At 35.8% G+C, this 14,449-nt stretch overlaps 1 protein-coding gene across 1 annotated transcript in view; it reads right to left on the reverse strand.

Annotated features, from left to right (window-relative positions):
- Window positions 1-521: 521 nt before the first annotated feature.
- Window positions 522-14,449, reverse strand: part of col6a1 (collagen, type VI, alpha 1) — a 44,237-nt gene continuing 30,309 nt past the window's right edge. Inside the window, exons 27-35 of the mRNA XM_015393993.1 lie at window positions 9,712-9,747; window positions 9,346-9,382; window positions 9,216-9,224; window positions 8,986-9,119; window positions 6,429-6,526; window positions 3,276-3,462; window positions 3,017-3,188; window positions 2,874-2,903; window positions 522-2,203 (exon numbers count right to left, since the gene is read on the reverse strand). Of these exons, the coding sequence (XP_015249479.1) occupies window positions 1,602-2,203; window positions 2,874-2,903; window positions 3,017-3,188; window positions 3,276-3,462; window positions 6,429-6,526; window positions 8,986-9,119; window positions 9,216-9,224; window positions 9,346-9,382; window positions 9,712-9,747 (1,305 nt within the window). The 3' untranslated portion in view covers window positions 522-1,601. The remainder of the gene's footprint in view (window positions 2,204-2,873; window positions 2,904-3,016; window positions 3,189-3,275; window positions 3,463-6,428; window positions 6,527-8,985; window positions 9,120-9,215; window positions 9,225-9,345; window positions 9,383-9,711; window positions 9,748-14,449) is intronic.

Genomic DNA, 14,449 nt, shown 5'->3' on the forward strand with positions numbered 1-14,449 from the left:
ATTTCACCTATTGGCCACTGGAGATAGGCACCTTTAGCAACACTATAGCTAAGGGAGGGTAAGCTGGTTTGTAAGATCAAAGTCAAAAAGCCTTTATTGTCATCATATTCTGCAACGGGTACAATGCATGATGGATGGATTTAAATTTTTATTGATCTTTAAGTTTAATCAATTCATTTTCTGATAGGTCATTAGAAAAAATGTAAATAAGTTAAACTGAACCCTGGTAAAGGGGAATTCCTATTTTACATGAGGCACATAGCTGCACCCATGTTTATATTTTATGGTTATCCATAGTCACTTTTTTTATTTAGCTTTTTTTTTAACATTTTGTAATCTGTGCAAAAATCCTTAAAGTCCTTAAAAAAAAGAACTTTTCTTGACTGACTTGCTACCCTGATGTGCTGCATTACTTTGCAGTCTCCTTTCCACATGTTAATCTTAAGTCTTTGCCAGAGATGCATTCATTGTCCATTTTCTTATTTTTTCAAAATGTAATAGACAAAATCGAGTGGACAGAATTGGGTGTAAGGAACTTTATTGAAGGAGATCTAAAAACATCACAGAGGCTTTGTGATGGCAGTAAAAAAAAATTCTTCAACACGTGCAAAGGCTGATACACATGGGCTAATAGCACCATAGATTGAAAAAAAAAAAAAAAAAAACAACAATCCAGTCAAACTGAGCTGCTGTTAAATCATAAGACAGTTTAATTTTTGGGGATTGGCTACAAAAGGTGGACTTCTGAATCCTTTCTGGTGTCTGTTTGATCTTTAACTAAGACAGATGATTTTCTAAGGCACTGTTTATGAAGACAACCAGCTAAGGATTCACGCTCATGTTGGTCAATATGATACAGAAAAACACACAGACTCAAACATTTGTTGAATCCAGCAGTCTATTTCAGTACCAGCCTGGGGCATGCCTAATGCAACATCCTGTTTCATTATTTTCCTTAAGTAGCCTACCAATACATGTAACTAAAAATAAAACATTGAATCAGCCAGGAACCAGGAGTCTGGTCCTACCAGTGCTGTGGTTGCTCCTTTAATTTTGCATCATGGTAACGCACCACATTCAAACATGAGTCCATGTTTAACCATAAACAGCCATAGATCTGGTCCTGGAGAGCAAAGCAAATGGTTTGTTTCGTCTCTTTGATGCTTCGCTTGTTAAATGCAGCAAGTCGAATACAATAGTACAGAGTACCTGAGGAGGAACCAGTCCGGATGTAGAGTAAAAATACCTTAAAATATGGCTATCACTGATGACTCTCCAGGATCAAATTACACTCCTTTGAATTCTGACCGTTCTACTTTGAGTTCTACCTCCAGGCTGGAGTATCTCCTCAGTTTACTTTCACACAGGGTCTCAGAGGATTCATTGGGTTGTGGTATACAGTCTAAAATGGTCTACCTAGGAGGAAGAACTCAAAGTAAAAGTGTCCTTCTGTAAAAAACAGAATCTGTCAAATAATCGTTTGTGACTTTACCTTTTCTTGTTTCCAAACATAATTGAAGCCTGTGTACAGTAAATGAATGACACTGAATATTCATAATGGGTCTAAGAATGTAAAACATGATTGTCCTTTTAGTTCCCACTTAGGTCAAGGAGACCTTGCGGGTGACGGTTTGGTAGTAGACTCCACGAAGCAGAGACTCGTAGTCAGCAACACGGAACATATGGCGCTGAGCGTAGCCGTTGTCTTGTTGTCCTTTGTTCACTAGAATGCTGAGATTTTCATTGTTGACCTGGCTTCCAGCTGAGATGACAAAGATCTCGATGCCTGAGCTCAGCACTTCTCTGACTCTGCTTTCCAGTAGGGCCCTGGTGACTCCTTGGGACCTCCCGTCAGAGAACAACAGCAGCTTCCTCTTACCTGCAGGTACACCCGGTGGGACACGAGCCGTAATGGCAAATTGCAAGGCCTCTAACAAGTTGGTGCCCTCATTCTGGAACTGGGCACTCTCAATGCTAGGCAACAGTAGGGTGTAATTGGATTCAAAGGTGTGCTCCATACGTGGATTGCGTTGGCTATACTGAGCCACAGCCACTCTGACCGTGACACCAGCAGGTGCTTGGGCAGTGAGGAAACGTTCCGCCATGCGTTTGACAAAGGTCTTGCTTATCTCAAAGTTCTTCTGGCCCACACTGGCTGAGCTGTCCATCATTATCAAAATGTCCGTACTCTGAGAGAAGGAGACTGCAAAATAAGAAAAATAAAAATTAATAAAGATAATTTCCAATAAAGATGTTTTCAGTGGATCAATAACTTTTAATAAGTAAAACAAAAGCTGAAAGATAGGAAGAATTTTTTTGCTACTTTACCAACAAATATCTGAAACATGTGATGTATTCAAGTCAAACAGAATATAAAAATAATTATACATGCAAGTCTTTTAAGCTATGTTGCAGGTTTTCCCATCTTTACTCTCTTGAAGCGTACATAAAATTGTTAAATCTATGCCTGAGGCTGAAGTGTTCTACAGATTTTCTTTCAGACTTCCCCAAAATTGAGCTAAATTCATATTCTAATCATTTTTTTTTTTACCAACTTCCATGTGCCTGCTTGGGAAAAGTAACCCAAAAGAATGTATCTGTTGGGATCAAATCTCTATAACTATGTTAAAGTTTGGGATTACAATGACACAAAATGCAAAACAATAAATTTTTTATTTTTCTATCGCCGGAATATTACTGCCAGCAAATGTGCAAAGTGCTGCGTTTTGTCTTTTTTTTTTTTTACATTTATTTGCAACTAAACTATTTCAAGGAATCCCAAATTTGATATGTAAGAACAAGAATATTGCCTAGAAACTTAATGAAGAATGAACCAAGAATTATAAATAAATGATTACAAACAAAAAACCTACTTGGACATTTGTAGTCTGGGCATTTCTTTTCTGCAGGAATGAAAAACATAAGAGATAAAGTAAGTCTTCACGATTAGATTTAAATGGGAATTTATAAGCACAGGAAGTAAAAAAGTGACTGCAAATGTTTAGCTGAGTGTTACCTTGACAAATTTTATTTGTGAGATTCTGCAAGAATTGATCCTCCAGCAGCTCAGCATAGTTATCCAGGATAAAGGAAAATCCTGGTTTGGCTTGAGTCGAACATGACAGTTGTAGAACTTGCTCAAAGCTTGGTTGACGGCCTGAATAGTCCTTAATTCCTAAACCGCCCACCTGGTATTGAGACAATAAATCTACATATTATCACACAAGAATCTTTGAAAATAAAAATATGTTAAATGTCTGAGCAATCAAACTCACCAAAATGCCTTTATTGCAGAGAATATCGAGGGGCTCCGGGTCTCTAGTAGTATCAGAGCGTCCATCAGTGAGAACAAGAACGACTTTATTATCTTTCCTCATCTTACTAATTGTTTGATCCAGAGAGAACCCAAGAGCCTCGCCTGTATAGGTGGCCTCTGCCAGCCAGCGCAAGTTTCTTACTGACCTGAAAACACAGAAAGATGCACATTTACAACAAGGAAATTCATTAAGAAGATAGTTTTTTTTAACGAGAGCGACTATTGTAGCCTGGGTGCCAGTTCGAACTTAGTCCCGCCCACAAGGTTTGAGTTCGAGGAAGTTCGGTCTGGCTCTGCTCCATAGTAGCGCGAGTATTAAAGCCCACTGTCAGGCGATCCAATCAAATTGTCAGGGCGGGCTTTATACGATGATGGACAGATGATCAAGAGTAACGTTATCAACCACGTGACCAAAGCGCGCTTGGGTGACAACAATAATGGCTGCCGCTGGAGAGTTTGGGTGAGTAGATTCTGCTATTAGGTCTGTTCTAGAAGATATCGACAGCAAATTAATTTTAAAAGAGGAACAGAGAAACGCGATCAAGTCTCATCTTCTTATTCTAGGCGTGAAACTGCACGCTTTGATTTTTGTTGACAACAACTATGCCTCGCTTAACATACGTCACGCACTCCGTTGCTCTTATTGGTTGTAGGTCTATCCAATTGAGTGCAGATGCATTTTTTTTCCTGGTTCGTTCGAAACACGCCCCATAATCACAGCTCTATGGAGCAGTATCAGACTCATATTCTGACTAGAATTGAGTCGGACTACGTCAGGCTACGACTATTGATTAAAAACCTTCAAACCTTTTAACCTTTTTCATTTATACCTTTTATAGATTTGTGTTTACAGAGTAGATCTGTGTCCGTGAAAAGAAAGGAATTTAAGGAAAGCCATCTACCTGATTATAATATTTAACAAAAGTGTATTTTGGGTTCCCTTAGACAGTAAAAGATGCTAGATGATAAAAAAGATGGTAAAATAAACATATAAGATCAATGTACAGTTTTACCAAATTTATACCTACCCCTAGTAGTTTTAGATTTAAATCTGTAACTGATGCAAAATGAGATGGCCATCCCTTAAATGTATATATATAAAAAACGAAATGTAAAACTTAAACCTATATTTTAATTTTCAAATCCAAATTTTTTTCTACCTTCCACACAAATCCATGCAAAACCATTAGTTGGCATTACCAATCGGTCCATTTGTTACAATAGCTAAACAGTTTTATCTTGTTATTTGGCTATTAAACTTTTAGGTTTCTCACCATCACCCTTATCAGATTCAAAAGAGCTCCTTGTCTGCGTCACACTAAAAACACTGATGCGATTTTATTTATCAGAAACATATTAAAACAGGTATGAACAATATTGGGCTGAACTGCAACTAACATTTTCCCAACTGTTTAAAAATGCATCACTAACTTCCATCCTGTGCGAAATTAAAAATTATGAATGATCAGAATATTTCCTTTAATGTCACATTTGGGCACCCACATTTATCTGTTTTATTTCCCAAATAACACAGTTTTTCTATTGTCTATTTTTGCAAAGTTGCCAAAAAAAATTGTAGCTTGTAATACACAAAAAGGAAAATAACAATAGACAATCTTTTCTGACACCTTAAAGAGAGCTCAATACAAGGAAATAAAAAATGGACGTCAAATTACAACATTATGTACAATGACACTAAAAAATTTACCAAATGTACACAATTTGCTTGATTTTATTTAAAAAGGTATGTCAAAGACTTGTAAAAATAAAAACCCATAATCCCAAAGAAATTTAAGATTAAAATCCAACAAAGAATAGTCAATCTATCCAAATGTTAATGTTTTTATTCAATTTTAAGCAACAAGGAAGGTTATGATTTTAACGGAATACATTAAAGATTAAAATACATTAAAGAAATGTCAGTGGATCAAAGAGGGTTAAAAAAATAATGCATACCTTAAGCTTTGTAAATAAACCATTTGGCATGCTAATATTTCCTTACATAAACAAAGAACTCTTTTTTTTCAAATAAATATCTATGTCAGTGGTACACACTTATTATAATTTAGAGGTATGTCAAAATGCCTTTTAAATTTTGGACAAAAATGAAAGTGTTTTAATTTAGCATTTTTTGCAGACTATATGACACTCAGAAGGATAAGTTTAAAATGTAGTTGTGTTTGTTTGTAATTTATGACATCTTAGTGCTTTTTGTCACTACAGAAGATTCTTTATTAAACAGACATTTATGTTTATAATACCCATCCAGATTGCAAATATTATGGTAAAAAAAAAAAAAATTGAAACTAGATTCTTGTTCCGTCTCTTTATATATATTTCTATCCTTAATCACAGCCAATAGATGACATCACAACCTGCTTTTGCTTTCTTGTTTTTGTTGGAAAGTACAATATAAAAGGCAGCAGTTTTTTTAATTATTTATCCTTTGTTGCCCCTTATCCCGGTCAGTTACCCCATCATAAACTGGTATTGCATTTTATTCCTGTCTCCTTCCACTTTGTGCTCATAAACAGTCCATTTATGTCTACATATTTAACCATTGCATCTAAGTAATTCTTTTTCTTGGTTCGGAGGATTATGGAAACAGGTTATAATAAAAATGCCAAATGTTTAGTGTAACCAACTGAACGTCATGTTCCTAAGATCTTATATCAAGTCTTTTTTGCATTTATTCTAGGAGTTGTAGCATTTTACTAGTATAATCAGGAATTCAAATCTACTGAAAAAAACCAAACTTAAGATATTAATGTCTCCTAGCTATTACAGAAAACAAAGAAATTATGCTTAAATACCATTAGGAGAAACATTATTCTCCCTAAGTAAAGTAGATTTACATATTGCTATGTATAAAGGATACCTCTGATATAATTTGAAAGAGTTTGCTATTTTTTTGTGAGGCAGAGCCAGCTAGGAGTAATGTTCATTAGACCTTAACTGATCTTGCAATCAGAAAGAAAAAAAAGATAGTTGGGCATGCTAAAATGCCTTATTTTCACACGAGGAAAGACACAGTGCAACCCTCAGAAACCAAAGAGTCAAACAGAAAACCACAGATCATGTGATAAAAACATCCTGTTGTTTGCAAACTCACTCTTTAAACTGGGTGAGGCTAGAGCCTAAGATCACATATTCTTGGGCTTTGGATCCACTGTACTGGACGACGCTGAGGGTGGAATGGTTGGATGAGAACTGGAAAGAAAAACACTGAAGTGTTAATGCACGTTTTGGTCTGGTCTGTGTGTGCAGTGTCTGCAAGCGCTCATTTTGCTCTGTCAACATTTCAGCGCCACACCCATCCTGACTAATTACATCCAAACTGGAAGAGGAGAGTCATTGGAAAGACATAAAAGTGTGCTTCCAAAAAACCGAAGACAATATGTTTCATTCCCGTGTTCTATTCTAAGCATTTGACCTCATAGGAGCAGTTTTGTAAAACCCCAGAAGAACAGTAGTAGAAGAGGTTTATATAAACAACACACTTCACAAAGGTCAGATACCAGGCATCCCACAGAGGCATGTCATAAATACAAAAATGTGAAAACAATGCTGTTATGTGTGTCAAAGCCAGAAATGTTCAAATCATTTTCCAACTTAAATTTAAACTCTTTGAAAGACAAATTTTTCTTTGAAAATTCAAGTAAAACTCAAAGAAAAAAATCCAGCTGAAGTCTGTGAAAGGTAAGACCAAGCCTTTGAGAGGGAAATCTAAATTAGATCTAAATTAAGTCTCAGAGGGACAAGTTAAAGTAAAGATATGAGTCTTTCCCTGCAATTCAAATTCAAATCTTCCACCTAAAATCAAATCTTAAGCTTTTAACTTCTATGTCTAATTCTTTGAAGGGGAACGCAAAGTCCCTGAGGAGAAAATTTAAGTCACATATAAAGTCTTTGATCATTTTCCAAGTTAATTCTTCTGTCTATTTGTAGCAAGTCCAAGTCAGGTTTGCAGTTGGTCAAAAGGACATAAGTGGAGTCTCGAATTCCTTAAGTTACAATCCAACTGAACTCGTGAATATTTGAGGTGCAGGTTGAGGTGTTATTAAAGCTCATGTCTCTAAAGACTAGGCTAAATAAATGACGTCCACAGGTAAATAAAAGTAGGTATTCCGTTTTTGCACTTTATTTTGAAAACTATTTAGACATTATTTTCAGCTCCACTAAAAATATGAATGTAATTTAAAGTAAAGTATCAGAAAAGGGTTACACGTTCTTATGTGAAACCTCTGATTTAACCAAATAGAAAGTTCTTCAAACAGAAGAGTTGTCACTGAAATGTTTTTTTTTTAAGGTAATTCAGTTAAATTCTATAAAATAATGCTTTATTAAGCAGTGAATACATTATTTTTTATAACTCATACTATATAGGCTCCTTAAACAAGTTGCTTTAGTGGCTGCAGTCGTATATTATACTACGTTTAAAATGTGGATCTGGAGAGACCACTAAGAAAAGACACTTATTTTTGTGTAATGTGTGTAATGGTATTTATTTTCTGAAGAATCCCTCTCATTCTATAGAAATCCCCAGTACAGAGCTGACCTTTATAAGCTTGTTCAGCTTCCAAAAGTCAATTAGTCTTATTCTCCAACCTCAACAAAAGAAGATATCATGCTCTTCATACCAGATTCTGTAAAAGTTTAAAAAACAACCCACTGGACTTGGTTTCCAAGGTTTGAAGATGTTTCGCTTCCCCTCCATGAAGCTTTCTCAATTAAAATGAACTGGATGACTGAGAATCTTCATCAGCATCTTCATATCAGAATTTTTGCATAGAAGGACTTAAGCTTCCTAAAAAAATATTAGTCTACTCTGTCCTTTCTTGTAGATGCTTTCACATTTTTGTTTCTAGTCCAGTCTGTTGTTTCATGTGTTTCAGTAAAAGCTCATAACACTGCATTATTAATATGCTTGAGTGTCCTTGCTTGGACTTAAAGTTCATCCAGCCTGTTACTCAAGTATAACTTGGTCCCTAATGATTAAGTGAAGCGATTGCTTGAATTTCTTCCTCCCTCTTCTCTGTGCTCATCTCTGCATCATCCGCACCTCCTTTTTGACTCATCTGGAACTCGGGGATGTATTTAAAGTGCTATTTTTAGCTCTTGAAATGTTAATCAGGTACCAACTGGTTGCTATCCATCATGCCAATTTACCTAAAATTAAAAGATAACAGCCAGAATCCTTCCATCTGCACAGCAACCAACACCAGAAGAGAAAAAAATTCCCAAAAAGAAACTTCGAACCACAAAAGGAATGAAAAGAAAATATCATGAATAAAATAAAAATGACTACACAATGCAGCTACCTTGAATTGTACTATTCTAAATCCTATGTAGCTTAACACCTGTTGTTGATTACACTCCTCCACTGTCATTGATTAATTTTACTGGCAAAATTGCAAAGATCTCATATGTACTGTCTGCAGTGATATCATAACAACAAGTCATTAATTTATACCAAGGTAACCAAGAAAGGAAATGTTAATTATTTACTGAATCCATCTACAATTAGTGGTTTCACCTGCGGTCCTGCTTCTTAAGAACCACTGGAAGTAAAATCTATAGTCTTTAAGACGTAAGTCTGAGTTCAGTATGTTTCACATATTTCAGAATCCATTTTTGGTCATAACAGAATGATTTCAAAATGTTATTACCTTGACATGATGGTCTTTAATCAGTCTGTCAATAACGGCAATGATGAAGTCTTTGGCAAGTGCAAAGTTTGTTGCACCAATACTCTCGGAGCTGTCCACAACAAATGCCAGGTCCACTGGAGCACACCTGCACTCTGAAAAGAAAAAGTAGACACATACATAAAATAAAATAAAAACAATTATAAAGTGCCAACAGAGAACAAGACATAATGTAAAAACTCCAAACTTACCACAACAAGCTATGAAGTAATTGGAAGTGGATAAAAAGCAAAACAAAAAAGTTAATCACTTCTGAAGTAAAAAAATAAAACAGAAGATAACATGAGACGAAGGCGCATGGAAGCTGAGCCTTTAACTTACAGCAGAGCCTCATGACGATATCCAGAATTTCACATTCCTGTGTGGAGAGGTGGAGTATGGGTTACTTTATGGCAGTCCACGGCTGTATCACGTCACATAACATCGAAATTCAAAGCGCAGCCAAATCCAAGAGAGTTTTAAACTACTCAGGAAGAAAAACAGATCATGAAGATGGTGCTGTTTGACTGAGAGGTGTGTGACTTCTAGGTTTCAGAGTTTAGGAAATTAAATGTGGAGCTTGGCCTGAACATTTAATTTCAGATTCAAAAGCAGCACAGGCTCAAGGAGGAATTAACTGGCTGCTCCCCTGAAGTTTGTTCAAGTGACCAGAATAAGTATAAAATTTCATCTTTTTTTAATACTTACATCAGTTCCTGGTGGTCCAGGCGGCCCAGGAGGACCCTGGAAAAGACAAAAATAATAATAAATCAGTGCAAGGAAAAATTATAGAGATACCCCCCCATAGATGTCTGTGTTTATCTGTTAGATATAATACGTCCTTTTCGACCTGGGTGACAGAGCAAGTTTTGTAAAAAAAAAAATGCTTTATTTTAGAGGTTTCTTCGGAAAACCATTACCCCTGCGAATTTGAACCAGATTCCCACAATAACTGAACCCACATTTACACCAGCGCATTTGTTTGGGTCGGTTTGGCTCTGCAACAACCTTTGAAACTGCCAAAAGTTTATGACCACAGCTTATTTTTCACTCAGCTGCAGGAGAACTCATGTGTTTTGCTTTAGCAGCTATTAAAACTCTGTTTAATAGCATTCTTTTATGAAACAAAGAGGGCGGCGTAGCACGCACGAAAAAAACACACAATACACAAGAGGGTGAGAAAGACAGAGCACAAGACAGGGATGACTCTTTTTCTAAGGGGAGAGGAGAGAAACCTTTCCAAGGACATGTGACGTAACCTCTTCATAAGAAAGAATGAAGTATGATTCTAAAGTTAAGAGATGGAGAAAAAGGGTAGGGAGTAATGTAAGTGGCAGTTATGAGTTGCTTGACAGATATTTTGGATCAGGCATCCCCAAAGTCGGTCCTAGAGGGCCGCTGTCCTGCAGGTTTTAGAGGTTTCCCTGCTTTAGTTGTTTTCCCTGCTTTAGAGTTGTGCAAAAGCCTGTTAATCAGCTTTCATTTAAAATCAGACTAGCAAGGAAACCTCTGAAACCTGCATGGGGAAGCCTGTTTTAGATGATAAAGTTCAACATTCATATGAAAACCTTTTTTTTCTGTTTTTACCTTTGTTTTAAATATCATACAAACACAAACAAATGCAGTTGTAAATGCAAAAAATATAATTATCATTCCTATATTTATTTATATCAGCTTTATGTTTGTTTGTCTATGTGCAAAACCTCATCACCAAAACATAATCCTAATTTGTTTAAAAACAGTACTTGGCAATAAAACATTTTCTGAAAGTAATTAACTTAATTATTTGGTTCATTGATACCATATGTCTCCAGGGCTAGATATATCACCTAGATAGGAAATGTCTGACAACATGAAGTAGGCTAAAAGATATTAAATAAGTAACATATGTTGCTTTCAGTGAGATAAATCTAAGAACAGATTACATTTTTGACATCTATCAGTCTTAAATACATTTAACAAAGTCACTTTTATGACTCTGGTATTCCAGTTAACATTAGGGAGCAGCATACAAAACCCTGTAGAGTCACTGGTCTTATTTTAGCTGAGCCTTCATTATTTAAAGGTATAGTGAAGGAAGATCTTTTTCTGGGTGGATCATCAAAATAAGTGGTCCTCCTAATTGTCAATCATTCTGGGGATATGTTTACGTAAGGCCGTCCTACGTGCTCATTCCCATTTTCACCTACCTCACCAGTGGTGAGTCTGACATAGTTGAAAAATTGCAAATCTTCCTTTGGAAAGTAAGTTTGTATGAGCAATGCAAACAGCAACTTTTAAACAGAGCGTGCACGAGGAGAAATGGGTTTATGCATGCTCTTGCACACATTTAATAGGTGTTTCCTTTCTTGAGCGGTTACAGGGTTGTGCATGTGCATTTTCTTTTAAGTGGAGAGGGTGGGTCTATTTAGAAATTTATGAAAATCTTCTGCTATATCTTCAATTATTAGAAAAAAATCTACAAAGCAGAAATGGCATCTATTGGAGAGCTCAAATGTCAAAACCAATGCTGAAAAAAAACATAAACATAAAACAAAACATAAAAACACCAAAACATGAATATAGCATGGTGGAGATAATCCGGTATGGGGTCACTTTGTTACTTAGGGGACCTCGAGGCTTTAATGAAAGTGGAACAGTTCCACTTCTGAATGCTTTAAAAATATCAAATAAGATACTAAGGTACCTACCGCTAGTTATTGCAAACACCTATCAACAGTTTTTGGGAGCAATAGTTATGCTTCTCTGATGCTAAAAATGTGTTTGATCAAAGTTCACACTGAGCCTGGTTTTGCTGGATGTTTCTTCCTGTTAAAAGGGAGTTTTTCCTCTCCACTGTCACTACAAGCAAGCAAGTGTGAGGGTTTTCCATTCAATGAGTCGAGGCGATCAGTTGGTTTTCCTTAGATAGAAAACTTTGAATCAATTTGAATGAATGATCTGGTTGAATTGTAAAATGCTATGAAATAACATGTGTTGTGAATTGGCGCTACATAAATAAACTGAATTGTATTCAATTAATGATCTGAAACATTTAAGTGTGACAAAAATAAAATAATAAATCTGTAATGGAGCAAACACTACTTGACAACCCCATACAAGCTGTAGTTGGGAACTTTGGCATCCCCTTTTTAAGACAGACAGAAAAAAAAGATATTCACATTTTCTTGGCCGGACTGAGATGTTGTCTTTATTTTAAGTGAGATTAGCTCATGGTTTCTCAGTTGGAAAGTAGAATGTTCATGTGCGTAGGGCGGAGTGCATCATAGGTCATTCATTGAGGCCGTGGGAATCCACATTGCTTAAAATTGAGTTTATATCCACTGACATCCCCTTTGGCTTGTAGAGTGCTATTTTAGTCTCACATGACATGCAGCAAATTCATTGGGCAACAAAGAGTCATGGTATATGGACACACCCTAAATAATGCATAATTATATCCCTGCTTGTAATTTAGGATGAGTAAATACTCAGGAATTCACACCATACAGCATCGTGATGGTGAAAAGTAGCTCCAGGGTCTAAGTTTAGTTTACAATGTAGCTTAGAATATATAGGTAAATGATTAACACTATTTCGCAGTGATAACTTTTGACACTAACTAGTGTTTAATAAATTCAACCCTGATAGGTGTTGAATTAGGACTATTCAGGGAGCTGTTCCAACTCACTGGTGACTGTTTAAGACTATTTTAACCTGGCTTATTTTAACTAGATCTAGTGTGGAACAATGTAGACACCTAAAAAGTGTTGAATTTTAACTCTCCAGGAGTTGAACTAACATGTTCAAAGTTCCTGTGTAGACTGGGTTAACACTTTTGATTGTTAGAGAGCAACAGAATGGAAACCGATCTAGGAGACGCGATTTAACTGACGCACCTGCAGAAGGATGTAAGGAGTTAATGTTTGTGCAAGACGCAGTCCATTTAGGCACAGAAGAAGAGTTCGAAGAGAGAGCAGAGCATTTTTTCAAGCCTGCAGGATATTTTTTAATGGTGATAATAGATGTTTGTAAAAGAGGAGAACAAAAAGTAAGAAATTCTGCTTTCAAATAAAAAAACGTATAAAAGGAAATACCGTATATACCTCCATATTTTGACGGAGGAGAGCTCTAACATTTTGGTATGAGGGCTCTAAGGAAAGACATATGATACGATGAAGCTTTTATGTCTGATCTTCACCAAAAAAACAAAGGTTGGTCTTTTTTGCAAGTTGAATGTTTTAAAAGGTGTAAACCCGAATATAATTCAAAAAGAGATATTAGCTCTTGAGGACCAAGGAAATGTCAAGGAGAATATGCTGATTTTTGCCATATCAAAATTTTGTTTTATGGAAGCATGCTGAACATGACCGAGACATAATTTTAAAATAAACATGATGGTTAATAGCAGTTTCAGTTGCTTTGTACCAACAGGTGCCTACCAGGAGGTTTAACTGTGCCTCAATTCATTAGTTAAATCAAAACATTCGCGAAAAGATGATTTTTAAAATCTTCTGATGGTCTAGTTAAAATCTTTCCTTGCAAATTCAATAAATAATTTTTTCAAGGAGCATTCTTCAGGTTGATTGGTGATCATAATCTGTCATGTTTGACATTTCAATCAACCCAAATGGTTTTAGTATTGCATCAATGAATAAAAAGGGCAGAAGTCAATCTTTAGCTTTTCTGAATTAGATTATAACCTACAGAAAAGTTATTGCTCTTAATTTGTAAAGAGCAGCATGCCTATATGCAGGGGTTTGGTTTAGTGCAACAGTAAAAAAATATACGCTGTGAAAAGAAAAGGATGAAATGGCAATGTTTGGGGAAGGGTCATGTCACTGCTATAAAATTATGCAACTAACATGCTCTGATAAACAGTGACATTGATATGCCTAGTTTTAGAGGAAATAAGCGAACATGTAGTAGTTCATATTGGGACTTACTTGCAATTTCTACTGGGGAAACAAAAAACATGAATTTACGTAATTTTCAGCAGTTTGAGCTTTTTAAAAAACTTTTACTTGTGTGGCCTGTACATCCAAAGATCATCTCTTGTACTAGATTTATGCAGTTAGCACAGTTCAAAATCTCATCAAATAGCTTATTTCAAAATGCTAGGTTTTGTTAAAGAGGATGACTTAGACAACCTTTATTGTCATTTGGACACACAAATGTATACAATTGTGTGTGTACAGTGTATACAAAACAGAATTTCTTTTTTTTGACAGTAAATGAGCAGCAGCTTAGCAGTAAAATGAACCTTTCCATTTCATAAAATGCAGCAGTGATCAAATGTAAACAGAGTGGGAGAAAAAAACATGGTGTAAAAAGTATCGATATGGAAGTTCAGAGCATTAATATATATATGGTGCAAATATGCAGTATTTGTAGAGTTTGGTGTTATCAGTGTGATGCAGAGTCTGTGACTTGATTTAGAGTTTTTTTTTTAATGTTCAGCTGTCAG

This window comes from Cyprinodon variegatus, unplaced genomic scaffold (genome assembly GCF_000732505.1).
Source record: "Cyprinodon variegatus isolate N-32 unplaced genomic scaffold, C_variegatus-1.0 Scaffold666, whole genome shotgun sequence".
Taxonomy (NCBI): domain Eukaryota; kingdom Metazoa; phylum Chordata; class Actinopteri; order Cyprinodontiformes; family Cyprinodontidae; genus Cyprinodon; species Cyprinodon variegatus.